The following is a 26,184-nucleotide window of genomic DNA, read 5'->3' as shown; positions in this document are numbered from 1 at the left end:
GGACTTGTAAAAAATGCTCTGGATTTAAGTATATAACCAGCTATCTAAAAATCCTCACCTGTATAACTTAACAAAAAATGGATTAAAATATAGTTAATAATAACAATCTGGATAAGAATTTAGAAAATAACGAAGAAATATAATCAATTAGTATTATCTATCAAACTCCTAATGTACAAGGCCAGCCACAAATTAATTCTTAAAAATAAATAAATTGGTAAATAAATAGAAGAAAAAGGAACTCTGTTTTTTCTTAAAGCATTTACAAGAGTAGTCATAGTTTATAATCTACACAGCCAAGCAGTAAAGACATCTAAAAAGTTAAACAGTAATTATTTCAAACAAATATATTAAACATAAACTAAAACCTTGATAGTACGAATAGAAAATGAAAGTCAAAATATTATTTTGATTCTTATTAGATCATATTTAATCCCAATATAGAAAGAAAAGAATGAAACTAATTAAATATAAAAATAATTCTAAATATTTGTTCTTTAAAGATTATAAATGAATTTTAAAATATTATAATAATTAATTGATTCATTTTATTTTTTTTTAATATAATTAATATATTAGTGTAACCGTCATTTTGAATTGACAAATTTTTTTAAATTATAGAAACATATATTTAATTTAATGAAGCTATCAAAAATCCATTTAAAAATAAGCATTCAGTAATTCAAATTTTTATAAATTTGAATTTACTTTATCAATAATATTTATGTCTGAATTATTTTTTGAAAGTGATATTAAAGTTTAAAATTATAAAATTAAAATGGTAAAAATTATTTTATACTTAAGTAATTTAAAAACAATTACTTTAAATTTTTTATATTAATAATTTTGAGGATAGTACTTTATTGTTATTAGAGGTAGCTTTCTAGATATATATCGTAGATAAAAGAAAAGAATAAGAAACATCAAAAATAATAATAGATAAACATTTGAAGTTATTTAATAAACTCTGACGAAATAATTCATATAAAATCTTATCTCAAAACCTATATTTGAATTAAAAATAGTAATAATAGAAGGTTGAAAGAACATTTTTTAGTTTTTTTAGATAAATTTATATAATAGAAGTGTACATTTAAATCATAAATTTGAGATTAAGAAGAAAAGAATAAGAAACATCAATAATCAAAATTAATCAGCATTTAACATTTGAAGTTATTTAAAGAACTCCCCACGAAATAATTCAATAATCTTATATCAAAGCCTTTATTTGAATTAAAAATAGTAAAAGAAAAGTATAAGAAACATCAAAAATAATAATTAATCAACATTTAACATTTGAAGTTATTTAAAGAACTCCCCACGAAATAATTCAATAATCTTATCTCAAAACCTATATTTGAATTAAAAATAGAATAAAAGAAGATTGAAAGAATATTTTTTAGTTTTTTTAGATTAATTTCAATAATAGAAGTGTACATTTAAATCATAAATTTGAGATATAAGAAAAAAAGAAAAGAATAAGAAATATCAAAAATAATAATTAATCAACATTTGAAGTTATTTAAAAAACTCTCCACGAAATAATTCAATAATCTTATCTCAAAACCTATATTTGAATTAAAAATAGTAATTATAGAAGGTTGAAAAAATATCTATTAGTATGAGTAAATCATTCTTTACTTTGAATTTAACAGTCATAATCTTATTGTAATCAATACAAAACTTAAATGCTTAAATATGTTAAGCATTTTCTAGGCAGCACCGTAAGATTAAATTAATATTTTAATTCATTAAGATATAAATTTTTAAAAACAGAGCCTAGATTTTTTGAGGACTATATTGTTTCTAGTTATTTGAAGTTGCCTAACACTAATATACTTTTGATAAACACTGTACTTTATTAAAACGGTTAGGAGTCTTAGAGTATAGTATATTACAATGATCTTTCTAGTGAAATTGATAATATTGTGAATGTGATTAAGAGTAAATTTAAATAAATAGTTTATACTTTTTTAAAACAATTTTTATTTTATTAAAGCTAAATACGTTATATCTCAAATGGAGTATGTACTACAAAGAAATCAAATTTTAGTTCTGAATTCAGAATAGCTAATATACGCAGATCCTTATACTCTTGAATCTTAATAAACACTACCATTCAGTAATTTAGAAAGTATGCATTTCATGAAAGGATCTAATTATTGTGTCTTAAAAAGTTCAACATATTTATTATATGTTGTTGACTTTATAGAAGGAAAATAAATTCTATCTTTGAATATTTTACCTTTTAATTCTGACTCTAGTAATCATATTTGTTCTGCAAAAATACTTTAGCTTTCAAATGGTTAGAATTTTATAGCAGTAATTGATTATTATGGTGCTTATACTTGGTCAATTGATTTTAAAACTTTATAATTCTCATTCAATGGATATTATTCGCAAGTAGGTATATCTAATTTTTTAAGTCTTTTAAAGAATAATATTTCACTCTATTTTATTTTATAGGTTATAATTATAACTATATAGATTTCCACAAGAGTTATGATATTATATTTTTAGCAGGAGTCTATTGTCAAATCAATGCTTTCTAGGTCATTAATTTATAATCGAATTAGATAAAATTAATCAAGACTGATTGTAGATTAAATATATTAATAATTTTCATTATAAATTTCTTAAAATTTAAAAAAATAGGTCTACCGCTTGGTTCAGGAGATAATATAGTCAGTTTAAGCTTTATAAATTCTTAAAATAATTAAGGCAGTTTATACATAAGTAGCTATTGGTTTATTTATAGAATAGATTTAAATTTTGTCTATAATTAGAATACAAATACATTTGATTCTTTTAGCTTTGCTAATATCAAAAAACCTTTTACTCTTTAACTACCAGGAAATCCAACTAATGGATGGTATCATTTGGAAGAAAGTCAATAATTTTTAATACCATACTACACTGGATACTTTGAATAATCAGCTGTATTTGTTTATTCATATAGTACAAACACTTAGCTCACTCGTTTTAGTAAAAATAAAATTTCAAAAATAAATTTACTTTAACCATTATATTATACTATAAAATTAAGCTTATATTTCTACAGGTTTTACAAAAATATTTAGTTTCTAACTCAATTAAGAAATATACTTTGTTGTTTCTTCATTATATAAAATTTAAGTCACTAAAGATTCTCCAAGTAACCTAAAATCTATCCTTACTTATCCTCTTATTAAGTAAATCAAAGCAAGATAAAATACATTTTTTTCTGTAAAAAACTGTAATACTTGTTTTATTGCTATGCATGATTAAACATACTTAGGATTTTATAAAGTAATGGACTCATCATTCACTCCTTAAGTAATTATTTCTTTCTTTCTATCTTAATCAAAAATATTAAAGTTATTATAATTATAAAAACAGCTATATGATTTAAGGTAGTTAAATCTTAATGTAGATTAAATAAGCTTCAATATTGATCCCTACTATATTAATCAAGCTATTTGGGTTATTGTAGGAATACCTAATAAATAAAAAAATGAAAATTTCTTATTTTATGCAATAAGTATTACCTCTTAATAATAGTTTAAATTGCTCTCAGACAAAGTAGAAGAAAATAATCAAAATACAAGTTATGCTCTCTATTCCTAAGAAGATTAAGAAATCGTTGGAATAGCTGTTAATGGAAGTATTTTTGTTTGGAATTCTACAGACCTTTCATTCAAATATTCAATAGGTAATCTTACAATAAAATCAAACATAAAATTCAAAATGGGAATTAATTTCATTTTATTTTAGATGAAAATAAACTAATGAAATATCAAATCCTATCCCAACAAGTTAAAAGTTTTTTTTCATTAATTTAAAAATAATAATAAAATATTTTTAAAATTATTTTATTTATTTATTCATTTAAAAAATTAATTTTGATAAAAAGCGTCCGATTGTTCTGGCTCAATAATTGGTTAATTATTTCATTCTGATGATAATAAATTTCTAATAACAGTTTGTGGTGATTACAGTGTAATTATCTATAATTTCTCTAAAAAAACATTTTAACCATTAATGAAGCTAAAGTCAAATCCATACTATTTAAATGTATTCAATCAAATTAGTATTTTTGGAGTTGGAGATTAAATGAGTGGAGATGTTTATTTATGGAGTTTTAATACAGTTACTTAATAATTTGAATAATTTATGCATTTCCAGTCTCCTTCTTTAACAGATGCTGGAAATAATATTCAGTATATAGAAAAGACTTAGGTTTTATTTATTTAGTATTACTATAGTAATACATTTTTCCCTATTGGATAATGTCTTTAAAATTTACTTAGTTGTACTTAGAAATGCTAAATGTAGTTTTATTTTAATACTACTGAAACTGCTGATACTAAATGTATATATGGGATAGGTTCTTTTGAATAGCCTTATACAACTTCTTTGAGTATAATTTCATCTTTACTTTTAGTAAATCTCTAGATTAAAATAAATATTTTACCAAAATATTTTTCTATTTAAAAATAGGTTTAATAATATTTCGAATTAATAAACGGATTTGAAATTCTAAATGTTAATTTGTTAATGAGCAACTAAAATTAGATGGTATTTTACAATGAACTGCTAACTTTATAAGTTTTTGCATAAACAAATTTAACAATTTAGAGCTGGAATGATAATCAATTAGCTTAAATTAATGTAAATTAGTTGCTCCAATTCTCGGGTCTATTTATGCTAAACATTGATGATATACTTATTAATTTTATTATTAGTAGCTCCTAATAAAAGTGTGGGGTCTATTTCGATGGTATTATTTCAAGTGCTACTATAGATAACATAAGTATATCTTCAACAGATAGTACATCTGATTGCTTCTTTTTTTAAATAAATAATTCTTTCTTGATTATTAAAAATTTAAACATAAAAAGTTTAGATTTTTCAAATACATCAACATTAATAACAATCGTTAATTCTTAATAGGTAATTTTTTATACTGTAAATTAAAAATGAAATATTTTTATTATATTAAATAGATTGTACTTTAAAATATTCTAATAGATAGTTGTAAATTAAGTGAAAAATTCAGTATATTAACCTAATAGAGCGAAGTTAATGTTATTATTGATACTTTTATAATTTAAAATAATCTATGTGATATAAATTAAATTTACTATCCACAATTCTCTGGTTAGCTATTTGAAGCTGGTTAATTCAATGTAGCTAATATGACTATGTCCAATAATCAGTTTTGTAATTTATAGATATTCTCAACTGTCAGCACAATCTAACAAAAAAATTAAACATTTTAGTTCTAGAATATAACTATGTACAATAACTCATTTTATACAACACACAATTATCTCTTTTTTGATGCTATTTATTCAATAAATCCTCTTCCCTAACACACTTTAAATATGAGTTATTTAAATTTCACTGATAATTCTTACTTTCCCTCTTCTTAAGTTTAATCAGATATCTACCTCGGAATTACTTAATTAGTTCTCACTGAACAAATTTTTTCAGTTTAAATAACTGAAGTTACAGTAAAAAACCAATAAGAAATAGCATTTTGTTAATTATCCTAATCTTCTCTAGTTTCAATTAGCAATATTTCTTGCTTAAATGAAAAAAAATTTTTTGATAATTTAGTCAATAGAGAGTATGGTGGATGTTTAATTTTTAATGAAATAAAAAAGATTAGCATAACTAATCTATAATCAAGCTATATAAAAGGAATAAATAATTCTATTTTAGTCATAAAAAATTAAGCTTACACAAATTCAGTAATAAATTTATCAAAAGTAGTTATCACAAGTTCATATTTTGAATAAACTTAAGCTAGCTCCTAAGCTAATCCAATTTTAATTACTTCCACTTTTACTTCTAATATAACAATAAGCAACTCAATTTTTAGCTAAAATAGATTAAATGCAATTCCTAATACCTAAACCTATTCAACTTCTGCAATTCAGGCAATTAATCCATTAGGTTCTATATATTTAGTTAATAACCAATATATTAATTCAGTATCTAGTAGTATCTTTAATTTTCAATATATAGTTGGTCAAAATATAACCATCATTAACGCTAATTGCAAGCAATCTTCATTTAATATCACAGATAATGTAACAACTTTAATATAATAAGGAGGTTGCTTAAGAGCTAAATCAAACAATTTGTAAATTCTTTCTTCAAATTTTAGTCAATCCACAGCAAGCTAAGGCTCGTTTATTTACTTCGAGAGTCTTAGTTCAGAAACAAATATTTTTATAGAAAAATCTTCATTTGTAGAAGGTTATGCTTAGAATGATGGTGGTGCATTTTACATAAATTCACAAAACTCAAATTTAAATTTTGTGTGTAAATCATCTAACTTTAGTAATATCTATACACTTAGTTCTTATTCTTCCTCGATTTCAATAATGTAAATTATTTTAATTTAAGATTAAAAATATTTATTAACATAAATTTATTACCATAAAATAATGAAAATTAAAAATAATATTAAATTTTTTTTTAATCAATATTCAGATAATCAGAAAATTAGAATTTATTAAGCTAGATTCTATTCTATGAAGGAGAGTTAACCAATATTTTAGGCTAGACCAACTCATATTTTTTGAATACCTAAAATTCTAATGTTACTCTTTTTAATATTCATAATAATAATTTTAACTAAACTTATCCTGATTATTTGAATCAAATAACAAAGTTATCTGACATCTAATCAGTGTCATTTTTCTAACTCTAAAAATCTATGTTGTCGATTGTTGATTGTGGATTTTAAAATTTAATAATAAAAAATTTACAAAATACTTCCCCTCTTTTAATTAATGGTATTAATACGAGTATTATAATTTAAAGATTAATAATTAAAGACTCTACTTTTTCCACATACTTAATTAGTGTCAATTAAGGATCTCTAACAATTGAAGAATCTTAATTTATAAACATAAATTAGATATCCTCAAAACGAGTATTACAATCCTAGATTTCTCTGATAAATTCAGGAGCACTTATATCACTATTTTAATCTAAATTATAAATATAATAATAAACAATATTTTAGAAAATAATTTGCATGCTATGCTTTGGCTCTATACTTTAGTTGAACTAAACACAATTTTTTATATCTGACTCTATGTTTTTAGAATCAAAAGTATTTAAAATAATTTAATATCATACAAGCTTTTATGTAATTTAAATATTTATTTAAAAATAGGCCAATAACGGTGGTGCTATATCAATTAATGGTTTGGTTTCTAATCTTAATTATATATAAAACACTCAAATGATTGGAAATACTGCCATATCAGATGGAGGAGCTATGTTTTTAAAGGCCTAAAATGATGATGTAATACTTCTTTTTTTTAAATAATTTAAAATTTTTAATCATACAATTAATAGGTTTTTACTTTAACTTTGTCTAATTGCTAAATAACTGACAATCAATCTTTAAATGGAAGTGGTGGGGCATTATTTATTAGCTCAGAAAGTGAATCAACAGTACAGTAATAGATCAAAATTTATAAAACAAATCTATCAAATAACAATGCAGTTATCGGAGGATGCATTAATAATCTAGGTATAAATCCAGTTATAGACTCTTAAAGCATTATATTGAATAACTAGGCCACTCTTTATGGAGATAATATCAATTCATATCCTGATCATTTAGGTTTGATCATGACTACAGATTTAAATAAATATTTCAATGAGTCAACTAATTCTTTGATTTTATCAAATATTAAAAGTGGAGCATAAATTCCAGATATAATCTTTTAGCTAAGAGATTAAACTGCTAAACCAATATTTCCATTAGATGCTGATAAAATAATAATTTAAGCATAATTTAGCAGCAAGACAAAAAATATATCAAATTATTACATTAGAGGAAATTCTACAGCATTTGTTGATTTAAAATAGAAATAATTTGTTTTTTAAGGTATGTAATTAATAGGGATTCCAAATTCAAAAGCAATAATTGAGTTCAAATCTAATGTTATAAAAATTTTAAATAAATAAACAAATTAATTTGAGTCTAACTATTCTTATGAATTAGAAGTTTATTTTAGAAGTTGTAATTATGGTGAAATTAATAATTTTTACAATACATATACAGAATGTGTTGTCTGTGAATAAGATAAATACTCTCTCGATACACAATAATGTTATTCATGTCCTTCTGGAGCAAAATGCAAAAATGGAATTATATATGTAAATTAAGGATTCTGGAGAAAAGATGAAAGTAGTCCTCTAGTTATAGAATGTGTAAATAAGCCTTAAAACTGTATTGGAAATACTTATGGTAATTAAGTATGCTTAGAAGGTTACATAGGACCTCTATGTGAAGAATGCGATGTAAATACAACTTTTTAAATATTATTTTAACAATAAATTTAAAATTAATAAGATTTATGGAAGCTATTGGGGAGAAAGCTATTCTAAAGTTGGATCTTATTAATGTGGGTAATGTAAAGAATTGAGTGCTTTATTGTGGAAAGCAATCTTAATAGTAATCTGGACTTTATTTTCAATTCGGATTGCCATAAAAGGAGACTTAGAGGAATAAACAATAATTGCTTTTAAAGCAGCTCTGAAAAGACACTCATTAAAGAATAATCAAAGCTCATCCTTAAAAGAGATTAAATATTAATCTAAATTAAATGTCAAATATGATAACCAAAAAGATAGAAAATCTCGAAATGGAGAAAAAGCTAGTGTTTATATTAAAGTATTCATTAACTATTTACAAATAATAGGATCAGTTATTACTTTCAATATAAAATTAGCTACAGGTAAAAAAAATTAAAATTAAAAAATTTTTAAATTATTAATTTATCAATCAAGATTATTTATTTATTTAAAAAAACTAAATTTTTTAAGATGAAAATAATATTTTAAATTTTATCAAACAAAAGATATATTTGATACTTCGTAGTATTTAGGAACACCTGTAAGATAATAAATGAATTCCGTTGAATGTATATTAAAAGATATATAAACAGATATACCAATGATATATCTTAAACTACTATTTACTCTAATTGTTCCAATTGGCTATTTAATGGTGTTTATACTTAGTTTAATTTTATAAAGGCTATTTACAAATATAAAAGTTCGTTATTATTCTATCTGTACTGCTGCGATCTTTATATTTATTTTAGTTTAATCTGATTTGGTTTTTCAAATGATAGCTATTCTTTCATGCAGGATAATTGGAGATTCTAGTTATATACTCTATAATATAACTTATGAATGCAACACTAGCCAGCACTAGACCTATAGTTCTATCTTAGTAGCTCCTTGCTTATTAGTGTTTGCTTTTATTATACCTATTGGACTTTTTTATATACTATACAGAAATAAAAATAACTTGCAAAACATTTAAATATATAAGAAATATGGCTTTTTATACAGAGAGTATAAAAGCAAAAAATATTATTGGGAATTCGTAAAAATGTTAGAAAAAATGATAATCATTATAGTTCTTAACTTCTATTCCTAAGAAATTAATATTAAAGGAGTGCTAATTTTTATGGTGGTTACTCTCTATGGGATAGCATCTTTTGTTTTATAACCTTATCGTTTGAGCGGGTACAATTCAGTTGATTTTTATCAAACAAACGTGTGTGCAGTTTCTGTATTACTTTGTTTATTCATAAACAATAATCCCTTCAATTATTAAGTAATCACTTCTATTGCAATTATAATCACAATCAATGCTTGGTTTATTATTGTAATAATTAAAAGAGTTATTATAGGACTTTTAATGTAATTTAAGAATGTTATCATTTCATTTTTTTAAAAATTTTCTTATACAAAGTCACTTGTTCAAAAGTTTCAAAAATAAAAATTAAATCCATAATTGAAAGCTAAAATAAAAAGAATTTTTTAAGAATTTTTAAATCTTAGTGAAGAGCAAAAGTATGATCTTTTATTATCTGGTGTTAAGATATAAATAGGTATTAAAACTCTTGTTATTTGTTATATTTAATATATTTAATTTATAGGTAAAAATCATAAAAGACTATTTAAAGATTAGTAGATTAATTAAACTATTAAATAAAATAAACTTAATGACTTAGCTACTGAAAATTAACAAAAAATAAACTCTGAAAGAGATTACTTTTATAAAGATAATATAAGTAGCCCAAATACTGTATCTACCAGCAAGATAAACTAATCTCCTATTTTTTTATGTAATACTTTTAATAGTTTTTTTTAATCATTAAATTTTTTAATTAAAAATTAGAATTCGAAGAATTAAATTTAGTAAGGAATTAGAAAGAGAGTTAAAAAGTTAAAGAGGATAACTCTAATAAATTAATAAAATTAAAACAAAAATACTTAGCTACTAAAAATTAACGAAAATTAAACTCTGAATGCGATTACTTTGATAAAGATAATGAAAATAACCCAAATACTGTTTATAGCAGAGAGATAAACTAATCTCCTCTTTTTTAATGTAATATATATAATAGTTTATTTTTAATCATTAATTTTTTTAATTAAATATTAGGATTCGAAGAATTAAATATGGCAATGGATTTGAAAGAGAGTTAAAAATATAAAAAGGATAACTCTAATGAATAAATAAAATTAAATTCTGTTAACCAGGTGGATAAAAATAACAATTTAATTTATTTTACTGAATATGAAATAGATAATACTTTAAATATCTGAAAATTGTTATTAAATATTAATAATACATATTATTTTATATTTTGTTTTTAACTAAAAAGATTTATCAATTTTAAAATTCATTTTTTCCTATTAATAATATATTTATATTAAATATTAAGCTTTATTAGTTTTGTAAGTAAAATAAAAAACTAATTATTTTTATTTAAGAATATTATTTATAGAATTTAAAATAAATACATTATGAAAGATTACTTCAAAGACAAAAAAAATTAAAATGTTTTTATTATATTATTTTTTTCCAACAAATATACTGATATTTAATATCATTTTGGGTTTAGTTTTTTAATTTAATTAATTTAATATATAAATAATTAATATAATAGAAACATAACAAACATTTCATAAATCTACTACTATTTTGAATTAAAACTTTAATTTTCTAAATAGTTTTATTAATAATTGATTTAAAATTAAATTAAATTTGAATGATATAAACTTAAATATATAGTTTAAAATTTATAAAGTTTAATTTTCATTTATTTTATTAGGTAATAGTTATGTATGAAATACCTAATGTGCTTCCTAAATTGGTAATATATTAAGTAGATTATAAAGCTATTTTATTTATAAATAAAAAATTACAAACTCTAGAATTGCTGTCTTGAGCCAAATATCCCTCTACTTATTTTTCTAAATTTTCTATGCCTGATTCTTGAAAATAAAATAAATTTTAATGATGAATAAACAAACTAACTAACTTTGTTGAAAATTAAAATTTAGTTGAAGCGGAAAATTAAAATATTGTATTATCAAAAGATTGCATAATAACACTAATAAAACCTTAAGCTAGCTTTTACATAAATTTTAAACATTATTTATTGACATTTGATTATAAATTATGAATTCAATATTATAATTTACTCAATTCATCAAATGAAGATTGATATCTTAATTACAAAGTCTTTAATTTAAGTTAGTAAGTATCATGAATAGAATTAAGAGATTCTGCTAATTATGCTTTAACTTCGGCTGACATTACTTAATATTCCTATTTATATAGCTTCTTTTATATTTTATTTGCAAAACTTTAATAGTGATTGATAATCTAAAGCTATTATTTATTTTTATAAACAAAACAAAAACTGCTTTAAAAATAGATAGATATTAATTAAATAAAATATTTGAATATTTACAATGAATATAATGAATATAAAAAATTTAATAATTTTCTCTAAACATGTATTAAATTTCCTATTTAATAAGTTTTAATAATTAAGTATATTTGAATAGCAAATTATTTTATTAGTGTTATGCAAATTTTACCAATAAACTATAGATAATTATATAACTTTTATTGATTTATCTACCAGTCATTTGTATATCTTATAAAAGTCATTATATTTACAATTATTACATGACATAACTAAAATTAAAAGAATTTTGTTAATAATTATATGTATGTAAGGTATCTACTCTTTGCAAATCAAATTTGCATATAAGAATTTAATAAATTAAATTCGCTAAAAAATAAAAAAAATTTATTCTCCTTTAAAATATTTTTATAGAATCCTAAAAATTCAACCTTAAGCTAGATTTTTCATAAATTTTAAACAATATTTTTTGGCATTTGTTTATAAATTATGAATTTAATTTATAATAAAATGTCAATACAATTACAAAGTCTTTAATTTGAGTTTGTAAGTATCGTGAATAGAATTAAGAGATTCTGCTAATTTTGCTTTAGCTTCGGCTGACATTACTTAATATTCCTATTTATATAGCTTCTTTTATATTACTATTTGCAAAACTTTAATAGTGATTGATAATCTAAAGCTATTATTTATTTTTATAAACAAAACAAAAACTGCTTTAAAAATATAAATTATAAAATAAAATATTTGAATATTTACAATGAATATACAGAATATAAAAAATTTAATAATCTTCTCTAAACAAGTATAGCAAAATGCCATTCAAAAATTTCGTCGTTTGGAAACGACTATATTAGTGAATTGTATTTAATTACATACATTCGTTTTTAATTAATTAATTGTTTAGCTTAGCTAAGCTAAGTAGAAATAAGAAAATTCAAAAAAGTAATTAAATCTAATTGAATAAAAATATATAATATATAATGAGACAACTGCCCCACGGGGCATACATAAAATTTTTTAGATTTGTTCCGGGGCCGGTTTTTATATTAAAAATTTTGAGGATAGTACTTTATTGTTATTAGAGGTAGCTTTGTAGATATATATTGTAGATAAAAGAAAAGAATTAGAAACATCAAAAATAATAATTAATCAACATATGAAGTTATTTAAAAAACTCCCCACCAAATAATTCAATAATCTCATCTCAAAACCTATATTTGAATTAAAAATAGTAATAATAGAAGGTTGAAAGAACATTTTTTAGTTTTTTTAGATTAATTTCAATAATAGAAGTGTACATTTAAATCCTAAATTTGAGATATAAGAAGAAAAGAATAAGAAACATCAAAAATAATAATTAATCAACATTTGAAGTTATTTAAAAAACTCTCGACGAAATAATTCAATAATCTTATCTCAAAACCTATATTTGAATTAAAAATAGTATAAGAAAAGAATAAGAAACATCAAAAATAATAATCGATAAACGTTTGAAGCTATTCAAAAAACTCTCCACTAAATAATTCAATAATCTTATCTCAAAACCCATATTTGAATTAAAAATAGTAATAATAGAAGGTTGAAAAAATATCTATTAATATGAGTAAATCATTCTTTACTTTGAATTTAACAGTCATAATCTTATTGTAATCAATACAAAACTTAAATGCTTAAATTTGTTAAGCATTTTCTAGGTAGCACCGTAAGATTAAATTAATATTTTAATACATTATGATATAAATTTTTAAAAACAGAGGCTAAATATTTAGAGGGCTATACTCCTTCTAATTATTTGAAGTTACCTAACACTAATATACTTTTGATAAACACTATACTTTATTAAAACGATGCATAGACTTAGAGTATAGTATATTACAATGATATTTCTAGTGAAATTGATAATATTGTGAATGTGGTTAGGAGTAAATTTAAATAAATAGTTTATACTTTTTTAAAACAATTTTTATTTTATTAAAGCTAAATACGTTATATTTCAAATGGAGTATGTACAAGAAAGAAATCAAATTTTAGCTCTGAATTCATAATAGCTAATATACGCAGATCCTTATACTCTTGAATCTAAATAAACAATACCCTTCAGTGATTTAAAAAGTATGCATTTCATGAAAGGATCTAATTATTGTGTCTTAAATAGTGGAAATTTTTTATTATATGTTGTTGACTTTATAGAAGGAAAATAAATTCTATCTTTGAATATTATACCTTTTAATCCTGATGCTGGTAATTATATTACTTCTGCAAAGTTACTTTAGCTTTAAAATGGTTAGAATTTTATAGCAGTAATTGATTAGTATGGTGCTTATACTTGGTCAATTGATTTTAAAACTTTAGAATTCTCATTCAATGGATATTATTCGATAAATTGTATAACTAATTTTTTAAGTCTTTTAAAGAATAATATTTCACTCTATTTTATTTTATAGTTGATAATTATAGGTTAATAGATTTCCACTAGAGCTATGATATTATATTTTTAGCAGGAGAGTATTGTCAAATCAGGGCTTACTAGATCATTAATTTATAATCAAATTAGATAAAAAGAATTTAGAATAATTGTAGATTAAATATAATAATAATTTTCATTATAAATTTCTTAAAATTTTAAAAAATAGATCTACCAAATTGTCCATCAGGAGATGAAATAATCAGTTTAACCTTTATAAATTCTAAAAATAATTAAGGCAGTTTATACCTAAGTAGCACGAAGTCTATTTATAGAATAGATTTAAATTTTGTCTATAATTAGAAAACAAATACATATGATTCTTTTAGCTTTGCTAATATCAATCAACCTTTTACTATTTAACCACCTGGAGATCTAAGTTATGAATGGTATCATTTGGAAGAAAGTCAATAATTTTTAACACCATACAGCTATAGTAATTATAATTTAAAATCAGCTATATTTGTTTATTCATATAGTACAAGCACTTAGCTCACTCGTTTTGGTAAAAATAAAATTTCAAAAATAAATTTACTTTAACCATTATACTATAAAACTTAAGCTTTTTCTTCTATAGGTTTTACAAAAACATTTAGTTTCTAACTCAATGAAGAAATATACTTTGCTGCTGCTACATATGATCAAATTTTAGTCACTAAAGATTCTCCAAGTAATCTAAAATCTATCCTTGCTTATCCTCTTTTTTCTATTATCAAAGTAAGATAAAATACATTTTTTGCTGTAAAAAACTGTAATACTTGTTTTATTGCTATGCATGAGGCTTCATACTTAGCATTTTATAAAGTAATGGACTCATCATTCACTCCTTAAGTAATTATTTCTTTTTTTCTATCTATATCAAAAATATTAAAGTTATTATAAATATAAAAACAGGTATACGATTTAAGTTAGATAAATCTTGATACTGATTCAATAAGCTTCAATATTGATCCCTACTAAGATATTAATCAAGCTATTTGGGTTATTGTAGGATTACCTAATAAATAAAATAATGAAAATTTCTTATTTTATGCTTTAAGTATTACCTCTTAATAATAGTTTTAATTGCTCTCTGATAAAGTAGAAGAAAATAATCAAAATACAAGTTATGCCCTTTATTCCTAAGAAGATTAAGAAATCGTTGGAATAGCTGTTAATGGAAGTATTTTTGTTTGGAATTCAACAGACCTTTCATTCAAATACTCAATAGGTAATCTTACAATAAAATCAAACATAAAATTCAAAATGGGAATTAATTTCATTTTATTTTAGATGAAAATAAACTAATGAAATATCAAATCATATCCCAACAAATTAAAAGTTTTTTTTCATTAATTTAAAAAAAATAAAAAAATATTTTTAAAATTATTTTATTTATTCATTTAAAAAAAAAAAGCGTCCAATTGTTCTGACTCAATAATTGGTTAATTATTTCATACTGATAATAATAAATTTCTAATAATAGTTTGTGGTAATTACAATATAATTAGCTATAATTTCTCTAATAAAATATTTAAACCATTAATGAAACTAAAGTCAAATCCATACTATTTAAATGTATTCAATACAATTAATATGTTTGGAGTTGGAGATTAAAGTAGCGGAGATGTTTATTTATTCAGTTTTAATACAGTTACTTAATAATTTGAATAATTTATGCATTTCCAGTCTCCTTCTTTAACAGATGCTGGAAATAATATTCAGTATATAGAAAAGACTTAGGTTTTATTTATTTAGTATTACTATAGTAATACATTTTTCCCTATTGGATAATGTCTTTAAAATTTACTTAGTTGTACTTAGAAATGCTAAATGTAGTTTTATTTTAATACTACTGAAACTGCTGATACTAAAAGTATATATGGGATAGGTTCTTTTGAATAGCCTTATACAACTTCTTTGAGTATAATTTCATCTTTACTTTTAGTAAATCTCTAGATTTAAAATAAATATTTTACCAAAATATTTTTCTATTTAAAAATAGGTTTAATAATATTTCGAATTAATAAACGGATTTGAAATTCTAAACGTCAATATATTAGTGAGCAACTAAAATTAGATGGTATTTTACAGTGAACTGCTAACTTTATATGTTTTTGCATAAACAAATTTAACAATTTAGAGCTGGAATAATAATCAATTAGCTTAAATTAATGTAAATTAGTTGCTCCAATTCTCGGGTCTATTTATGCTAAACATTGATGATATACTTATTAATTTTATTATTAGTAGCTCCTAATAAAAGTGTGGGGTCTATTTCGATGGTATTATTTCAAGTGCTACTATAGATAACATAAGTATATCTTCAACAGATAATACATCTGATTGCTTCTTTATTTAAATAAATAATTCTTTGTTGACTATTAAAAATATAAACTTACAAAGTTTAGATTTTTCAAATACATCAACTTTAATAACAATCGTTAATTCTTAATAGGTAATTTTTTAAAATGTAAATTTAAAATAAATGAAATATTTTTATTATATTAAATAGATTGTACTTTAAAATATTCTAATAGATAGTTGTAAATTAAGTGAAAAATTCAGTATATTAACCTAAGAGAGCGATGTTAATGTTATTATTGATACTTTAATAATTTAAAATAATCTATGCGATATAAATTAAACTTACTATCCACAATTCTCTGGTTAGTTATTTGAAGCTGGTGAATTCTATGTAGCTAATATGACAATATCCAATAATCAGTTTTGTAATTTATAGATATTCTCAACTGTGAGCACAATCAAACAAAAAAATTAAACATTTTAGTTCTAGAATATAACTATGTACAATAACTCATTTTATACGACACACAATTATCTCTTTTTTGATGCTATTTATTCAATAAATCCTCTTCCCTAACACACTTTAAATATGAGTTAGTTAAATTTCACAGATAATTCTTACTTTCCCTCTTCTTAAGTTTAATCAGATATCTACCTCGGAATTACTTAATTAGTTCTAACTGAACAAATTTTTTCAGTTTAAATAACTGAAGTTACAGTAAAAAACTAATAAGAAATAGCATTTTGTTAATTATCCTAATCTTCTCTAGTTTCAATTAGCAATATTTCTTGCTTAAATGAAAAAAAAATTTTTGATAATTTAGTCAATAGAAGGTATGGTGGATGTTTAATTTTTAATGAAATAAAAAAGATTAGCATAACTAATCTATAATCAAGCTATATTAAAGGAATAAATAATTCTATTTTAGTCATAAAAAATTAAGCTTACACAAATTCAGTAATAAATTTATCAAAAGTAGTTATTACAAGTTCATATTTTGAATAAACTTAAACTAGCTCCTAAGCTAATCCAATTTTAATTACTTCCACTTATACTTCTAATATAACAATTAGCAACTCAATTTTTAGCTAAAATAGATTAAATGCAATTCTTAATACCTAAACTTATTCAACTTCTGCAATTCAGGCAATTAATCCATTAGGTTCTATATATTTAGTTAATAACCAATATATTAATTCAGTATCTAGTAGTATCTTTAATTTTCAATATATAGTTGGTCTTAATATAACCATCATTAACGCTAATTGCAAGCAATCTTCATTTATTATCACAGATAATGTAACAACTTTAATATAATAAGGAGGTTGCTTAAGAGCTAAATCAAACAATTTATAAATTCTTTCTTCAAATTTTAGTCAATCCACAGCAAGCTAAGGCTCGTTTATTTACTTAGAGAGTCTTAGTTCAGAAACAAATATTTTTATAGAAAAATCTTCATTTGTAGAAGGCTATGCTTAGATTGATGGTGGTGCATTTTACATAAATTCACAAAACTCAAATTTAAATTTTGTGTGTAAATCATCTAACTTTAGTAATATCTATACACTTAGTTCTTATTCTTCCTCAATTTCAATAATGTAAATTATTTTAATTTAAGATAAAAATGGTAACTTTGTATAAATGCGTACTAGTGCGCGAATCAAAAATTTAAAAAATGGCACTTAAAAATTTTTAATTTATGCACCTAATGCGTGCTTTATAAATTTTGATTTTTTTATGAGCACCAGGTGCGCATTTAATTAATGGATTCGATAAAAATATTTATTAACATAAAATTATTACCATAAAATAATGAAAATTAAATATAAAATTAATTTTTTTTTTAAATCAATATTCAGATAATCAGAAAATTAGAATTTATTAAGTTAGATTCTATTCTATGAAGGAGAGTTAACCAATATTTTAGGCTAGACCAGCTCATATTTTTTGAATACCTAAAATTCTAATGTTACTCTTTTTAATATTAATAATAATTTTAACTAAACCTATCCTGATTATTTGAATTAAATAACATTGCTTTCTGACATCTAATCAGTGTCATTTTTTTAACTTTAAAAATCTATCCTTTCAATTGTTGATTGTGGATTTTAAAATTTAATAATAAAAAATTTACAAAACACTTCCCCTCTTCTAATTAATGCTATTAATACGAGTATTATAATTTAAAGATTAATAATTAAAGACTCTACGTTTTCCACATACTTAATTAGTGTCAATTAAGGATCTCTAACAATTGAAGAATCTTAATTTATAAACATAAATTAGATATCCTCAAAACGAGTATTACAATCCTAGATTTCTCTGATAAATTCAGGAGCACTTATATCACTAAATTAATCTAAATTATAAATTTAATAATAAACAATATTTTAGAAAATAATTTGCATGCTATGCTTTGGCTCTATACTTTAGTTGAACTAAACACAATTTTTTATATCTGACTCTATGTTTTTAGAATCAAAAGTGATTAAAATAATTTAATATCATACAATCTTTTATGTAATTTAAATATTTATTTAAAAATAGGCCAATATCGGTGGTGCTCTTTCAGTTAATGGTTTGGTTTCTAATCTTAATTATATATAAAACACTCAAATGATTGGAAATACTGCCATATCAGATGGAGGAGCTATGTTTTTAAAAGCCTAAAAAGATGATGTAATACTTCATTTTTTTAAATAATTTAAAATTTTTAATCATACAATTAATAGGTTTTTACTTTAACTTTGTCTAATTGCTAATTTACTGACAATCAATCTTTAAATGGAAGTGGTGGAGCATTATTTATTAGCTCAGAAAATGAATCAACAGCACAGTAATAGATCAAAATTTATAAAACAAATCTATCAAATAACAATGCAATTATCGGAGGATGCATTAATAATCTAGGTATAAATCCAGTTATAGACTCTTAAAGCATTATATTGAATAACTAGGCCACTCTTTATGGAGATAATATCAATTCATATCCTGATCATTTAGGTTTGATCATGACTACAGATTTAAATAAATACTTCAATTAGTCAACTAATTCTTTAATTTTATCAAATATTAAAAGTGGAGCTTAAATTCCAGATATAATTTTTTAGCTAAAAGATTAAACAGCTAAACCAATATTTCCATTAGATGCTGATAAAATAATAATTTAAGCATAATTTAGCAGCAAGACAAAAAATATATCAAATTATTACATTAGAGGAAATTCTACAGCATTTGTTGATTTAAAATAGAAATAATTTGTTTTTTAAGGTATGTAATTAATAGGGATTCCAAATTCAAAAGCAATAATTGAGTTCAAATCTGATGTTATAAAAATTTTAAATAAATAAACAAATTAATTTGAGTCTAACTATTCTTATGAATTAGAAGTTTATTTTAGAAGTTGTAATTATGGTGAAATTGATAATTTTTACAATACATATACAGAATGTATTGTCTGTGAATAAGATAAATACTCTCTCGATAAACAATAATGTTATTCATGTCCTTCTGGAGCAAAATGCTAAAATGGAATTATATATGTAAATTAAGGATTCTGGAGAAAAGATGAAAGTAGTCCTCTTGTTGTAGAATGTGTAAATAAGCCTTCAAACTGTATTGGAAATACTTATGGGAATTAAGTATGCTTAGAAGGTTACATAGGACCTCTATGTGAAGAATGTGATGTAAATACAATTTTTTAAATATTACTTTAACAATAAATTTAAAATTAATAAGATTTATGGAAGCTATTGGGGAGAAAGCTATTCTAAAGTTGGATCTTATTAATGTGGGTAATGTAAAGAATTGAGTGCTTTATTATGGAAAGCAATCTTAATAGTAATCTGGACTTTATTTTCAATTCGACTTGCCATAAAAGGAGACTTAGAGGAATAAGCAATAAATGCTTTTTAAGTAGCTCTGAAAAGCCACTTATTAAAGATAAATCAAATCACTTCATTAAAAGAGACTAAATATTAATCTAAATTAAATGTCAAATATGATAACCAAAAAGATAGAAAATCTAGAAATGGAGAAAAAGCTAGTGTTTATATTAAAGTATTCATTAACTATTTACAAATAATAGGATCAATTATTACTTTCAATATAAAATTAACTACAGGTAAAAAAAATTAAAATTATTTAATTTATCAAGATTATTTATTTATATAAACTAAATTTTTTAAGATGAAAATAATTTTTTAAATTTTATCAACAAAAGATATATTTGATACTTCATAGTATTTAGGAACACCTGTAAGATAATAAATGAATTCCGCTGAATGTATATTAAAAGATATATAAACAGATATACCAATGATATATCTCAAACTACTATTTACTCTAAGTGTTCCAATTGGCTATTTAATGGTGTTTATACTTAGTTTAATATTATAAAGGGTATTTACAAATATAAAAGTTCGTTATTATTCTATTTGCACTGCTGCGATCTTTATATTTATTTTAGTTTAGCCTGATTTAGTTTCTTAAATGATAGCTATTCTTTCATGCAGGATAATTGGAGATTCTAGTTATATACTCTATAATATAACTTATGAATGCAACACTAACCAGCACTAAACCTATAGTTCTACCTTAGTAGCTCCTTGCTTATTAGTGTTTGCTTTTATTATACCTATTGGACTTTTTTATATACTATACAAAAATAAAAATGATTTACAAAACATTTAAGTATATAAGAAATATGGCTTTTTATATAAAGAGTATAAAAGCCAAAAATATTATTGGGAATTCGTGAAAATTTTAGAAAAAATTTTAATCATTATAATTCTTAACTTCTATTCCCAAGATACTAATATTAAAGGAGTGCTAATTTTTATAATGATTTCTTTATATGGGATAGCATCTAGTGTTTTATAACCCTATCGTTTGAACGGGTACAATACAGTTGATTTCTATCAAACAAACGTGTGTGCAGTTTCTGTATTACTTTGTTTATTCATTAGCAATAATCCCTTCAATTATTATGTAATCACTTCTATTATAATTATAATCACAATCAATGCTTGGTTTATTATCGTAATAATTAAAAGAGTTATTATAGGACTTTTAATGTAATTTAAGAATGTTATCATTTCATTTTTAAAAAAATTTTCTTATACAAAGTTGCTTGTTCAAAAGTTTCAAAAATAAAAATTAAATCCGTAATTGAAAGCTAAAATAAAAAGAATTTTTTAAGAATTTTTAAATCTTAGTGATGAACAAAAGTATGATCTTTTATTCTCTGGCTTAAAGATATAAATAAGTATTAAAACTCTTGTTATTTGTTATATTTAATATATTTAATTTATAGGTAAAAATCATAAAAGACTATTTAAAGATTAGTAGATTAATTAGACTATTAAATAAAATAAACTAAATGACTTAGCTACTAAAAATTAACAAAAATTAAACTCTGAAAGCTATTACTTTGGTAAAGATAATATGAATAGCCCAAATACTGTATATACCAGCAAGACAAACTAATCTCCTATTTTTTTATGTAATATTTTTATTTGTTTTATTTTAGTCATTAAATTTTTTAATTAAATATTAATTAGAATTTGAAGATTTAAATTTAGTAAGTAATTAAAAAGAGAGTTAAAAAGATAAAGATGATAACACTAATAAATTAATAAAACTAAAAAAAAAATACTTAGCTATTGAAAATTAACACAAATTAAACTCTGAATACGATTACATTGATAAAGATAATGAAAATAACCCAAATACTGTATATAGCAGAGAGATAAACTAATCTCCTCTTTTTTAATGTAATATATATAATAATTTTTTTTTAATCATTAAATTTTTTAATTAATTATTAGGATTCGAAGAATTAAATATGGCAATGGATTAGAAAGAGAGTTAAATAGATAAAAAGGATAACTCTAATGAATAAATAAAATTAAATTCTGTTAACCATGTGGATAAAAATAATAATTTAATTTATTTTACTGAATATAAAATAGATAATACTTTAAATATCTGAAAATTATTATTAAATATTAATAATACATATTATTTTTTGTTTTTAACTAAAAAGATTTATCAATTTTAAAATTCATTTTTCCCTATAAATAATATATTTATATTAAATATTAAGCTTTGTTTGCTCTGTAAAATAAAAACTAATTATTTTTATTTAAGAATATTATTTATAGAATTTAAAATAAATACATGATGAAATATTACTTCAAAGACAAAAAAAATTAAAATGTTTTTATTATATTATTTTTTTCCAAAAATATACTGATATTTAATATCATTTTGGGTTTAGTTTTTTAATTTAATTAATTAATATATAAATAATTAATATAATAGAAACATAACAAACATTTCATAAATCTACTACTATTTTGAATTAAAACTTTAATTTTCTAAATAGTTTTATTAATAATTCATTTAAATTAAATTAAATTTAAATGATATAAACTTAAATATATAGTTTAAAATGTATAAAGTTTAATTTTCATTTATTTTATTAGGTAGTAGTTATGTTTGAAATACCTAATGTGCTTCCTAAATTGGTAATATATTAAGTAGATTATAAAGCTATTTTATTTATAAATAAAAAATTACAAACTCTATATTATAAAAATAAACTTACATGAAGATTGTAATGAAGAGTTCAAATTAAATTGTGATTTAGTTTGATCACCAGAATTGCTGTCTTGAGCCAAATATCCCTCTACTTACTTTTCTAAATTTTCTATGCCTGATTCTTGAAAATAAAATAAATTTTAATGATGAATAAAATAACTAACTTTGTTGAAAATTAAAGTTTAGTTGAAGCTGAAAATTAAAATATTGTATTATCAAAAGATTGCATAATAACACTAATAAAACCTTAAGCTAGCTTTTTCATAAATTTTAAACATTATTTATTTATTGGCATTTCATTATAGATTATGAATTAAATATTATTATTTACTCAATTCATCAAATGAAGATTGATATCTTAATTACAAAGTCTTTAATTTGAGTTAGTAAGTATCGTGAATAGAATTAAGAGATTCTGCTAATTATGCTTTAACTTCGGCTGACATTACTTAATATTCCTATTTTTATAGCTTCTTTTATATTATTATTTGCAAATCTTTTATAGTGATTGATAATCTAAAGTTATTATTTATTTATTTTATAAACAAAACAAAAACTGATTTAAAAATAATTATTAATTAAATAAAAGATTTGAATATTTACAATGAATATAAAAAATTTAATAATCTTCTCTAAACAAGTATTAAATTTCGTATTTAATAAGTTTTAATAATTAAGTATATTTAAAATGCAAATTATTTTATTAGCTTTATGCAAATTTTACCTATAAGCCATAGATAATTAAAAAATTTTTATTGATTTATCGTATTTGTATTTCTTAGAAAAAGTCATTATATTTACATACATAATATAACTACAATTAAAAGAATTTTATTAATAATTACATGCCTATGTAAGGTAACTATCTAGTCTTTGCAAATCAAATTTGCATATAAATTTTTAATGATTATTTTAATCATTTTACTCTCCTTTAAAATATTTCTTTTGAATTCTAAAAACTATTTTGATGATTAATTATTTTATTAGAGGGTAAGAATCAAATATTTTTTTAAAGGACAGAAGACAATTTAAATATATTTTAACCCAAATAAATTACTTTGATACATACATAAAATATTTAGTTTAAGAGATACAATTAAATTATTTTACATTAGATATCAATAATATGTGGATGAATTTAAGATAATCAAGAAAAACAAATTTAAATTGGCATATTAAATATAAAATAGTTTTATTTATTTATTTATTAATTAATTTATTCGATGCCTTTTTTGTTTTTTGAAAGAGGAGGTTTAATAAAGTTATTATTATTAAATTTAGATAAATATAATAAAAATAGTAAATCCATCAAATTATAAATGTAAAATAGAATTTTCGTAGGATAAAAGAGTAAATACTAACAAAATAAAAATACTATAATATAAGGAGGATAGGCCTAAATATATTTTGCGATTGATTCAAAAAATTATTAGCAGGTAGTAATTAAAGAATACTTTAAGGATTCAAGTAATACATCATTTTTTATACTTTTTGGTAGCTTGATTTATGGTAAACGCTAAAATTATTCTTTTAAATAAAAGGCTTTTAAGTAGATTATGAAGTCTTAAAAAAGATTTAAGATAAATATTCTGAAAACTTAGAAAATTTAGTCAAAATATATGACTAAAGTAGTGAAAAGGAAAAAATGAAATTTATAGTAATTGAATACTGCAATGAAGGGGATCTCTATACTTATCACATTAAAAAATAATAAGAAGTTTAGACATTTGAATAAGCACTAGAAGTTATAGATATTGCAATTTAAATTACTAAAGGAATGATGATATTAAAAGAACTAAACCTAGCGCATAGAGATTTAAAGCCTGAAAATATATTGATCCATAATGATGGAGAAAAAATTATAGCTAAAATATCAGATTATGGACTAACTAAAGAGGTATAAAGAGATTTGAAATCAATTGTAGGAACACCAAATTATATGGCTCCTGAAATACTATCTGCTTATAAGAAAGGCTCAGTATATGACGATAAAATAGACGTTTGGTCTTTTGGATTAATTTTATATGAAATGTTTACTTGCAAGTAAATATTTAAAGGTGATTAAAAATAGATCTTTAATTAACTCATTCACTACAATGACATAATTGATTAACTTTTATTTTAAGATAAATTTTAAGATGTTAGTAAATTGGTTATAAGATGCCTTTAAAAAGATCCTAAAAATAGACCTGATTTTAAATAAATATAAACTGAATTAATATAAATATAAAATAATTTTTCATTTTCAGTAATTGATTCTTAAGCAAAAGAATTAGATTATTCTTAATAGTCAATCATTTAAAATGAATAGAAAGATCAATTCAATAATTAATAAATTTATTTTGCTGGGTAAAACAAAAATTAGAATCAACTAAATATCACAAAGGATAATGATCAAATTAAAATGCAAAATTAATTAAAAAACTGTCAAAATCAAAGGCAGTTTGTAAATGATCAATATTCTAACAAATAATTTTAAGTCCATAACAATAAAATAGAAAAAAAATAAAACAACTAAATGCATAAGTAATAAAATAACATTTGTTCATATATGAACAACGTAAACTAAGAAAAAAATATACAAATATAAAGCGAAATACAAAAGTACAATTTTAAGTCAATAGAATTAAGGAAAATCGAAAAAATTATTAACATAAAAAAACTTTTGATAAAATATGGATATATAAATGGCGTTTGTGATGTGGACTAATCAATGTATAAATGTATTGTTATAGGTGATAGTATTGTTGAAATCCTTTCACCTTTAATATTATAATTTATTTTACAATTTAATAGAGATTGTCTATAAGATATTAAAAATTTAGTAGAAAAAGAATAATTTGAATAGAAGTAGTTAGAAAAATAAATCGATATATTGATTGATCTGTTTAAGGAGAACTCTTAAATGTAAAATAATTTAGTTAGAAATGTTATACAAGACCTGTTTCAAAAATCGGTTTCTGCATAAAATATATTTGAGATAATATAAATATTTCTTAATAATTTAATTTAGCAATAAAGAAAAAGAAATTTAAATGAGGTTGATAAGCTAATTCAAAAAAAATAAACCATAAATA

At 21.6% G+C, this 26,184-nt stretch overlaps 4 protein-coding genes across 4 annotated transcripts; 3 read left to right on the top strand and 1 right to left on the bottom strand. All coding sequences in view use genetic code 6, as the record gives it.

The window, feature by feature from the left end:
• Positions 1–1,621: 1,621 nt before the first annotated feature.
• TTHERM_00718080 (transmembrane protein, putative) lies at positions 1,622–10,638 on the top strand (the record flags this gene model as incomplete). Its single annotated transcript, XM_001015127.2, has 19 exons — positions 1,622–1,724; positions 1,777–1,944; positions 2,000–2,407; positions 2,467–2,598; positions 2,656–2,985; positions 3,062–3,315; positions 3,379–3,691; positions 3,893–4,422; positions 4,480–4,932; positions 4,986–6,376; positions 6,484–7,111; positions 7,175–7,306; positions 7,360–8,313; positions 8,366–8,750; positions 8,874–9,640; positions 9,779–9,917; positions 9,966–10,154; positions 10,208–10,435; positions 10,475–10,638. 19 exons carry the CDS (start codon positions 1,622–1,624, stop codon positions 10,636–10,638), a joined length of 7,668 nt encoding a protein of 2,555 aa, XP_001015127.2.
• Positions 10,639–13,352: 2,714 nt separating this feature from the next.
• TTHERM_000718079 (transmembrane protein, putative) lies at positions 13,353–22,496 on the top strand (the record flags this gene model as incomplete). The annotated part of the gene is made up of 19 exons (XM_012798359.1): positions 13,353–13,455; positions 13,508–13,675; positions 13,731–14,138; positions 14,198–14,329; positions 14,387–14,722; positions 14,780–15,048; positions 15,112–15,427; positions 15,614–16,143; positions 16,202–16,654; positions 16,712–18,139; positions 18,395–18,988; positions 19,052–19,183; positions 19,237–20,190; positions 20,243–20,627; positions 20,727–21,493; positions 21,559–21,579; positions 21,632–21,770; positions 21,819–22,007; positions 22,066–22,496. The coding sequence occupies 19 exons, from the start codon at positions 13,353–13,355 to the stop codon at positions 22,494–22,496; spliced, it is 7,755 nt and encodes a 2,584-aa protein (XP_012653813.1).
• A 480-nt stretch (positions 22,497–22,976) lies between these two features.
• TTHERM_00718050 (hypothetical protein) lies at positions 22,977–23,553 on the bottom strand (the record flags this gene model as incomplete). The annotated part of the gene is made up of 3 exons (XM_001015124.3): positions 22,977–23,059; positions 23,115–23,228; positions 23,439–23,553. The coding sequence occupies 3 exons, from the start codon at positions 23,551–23,553 to the stop codon at positions 22,977–22,979; spliced, it is 312 nt and encodes a 103-aa protein (XP_001015124.1).
• Positions 23,554–24,426: 873 nt separating this feature from the next.
• On the top strand, positions 24,427–25,300 carry TTHERM_00718040 (kinase domain protein; the record flags this gene model as incomplete). Its single annotated transcript, XM_001015123.2, has 3 exons — positions 24,427–24,574; positions 24,649–25,150; positions 25,246–25,300. 3 exons carry the CDS (start codon positions 24,427–24,429, stop codon positions 25,298–25,300), a joined length of 705 nt encoding a protein of 234 aa, XP_001015123.2.
• Positions 25,301–26,184: the final 884 nt, after the last annotated feature.

This window comes from Tetrahymena thermophila, assembly GCF_000189635.1.
Source record: "Tetrahymena thermophila SB210 genomic scaffold scf_8254592, whole genome shotgun sequence".
Classification (NCBI taxonomy): Eukaryota; Ciliophora; class Oligohymenophorea; order Hymenostomatida; family Tetrahymenidae; genus Tetrahymena; species Tetrahymena thermophila.
The sequence above is the reverse complement of the archived record's forward strand: the minus strand, read 5'-3'. Positions and strand labels throughout refer to the sequence as shown.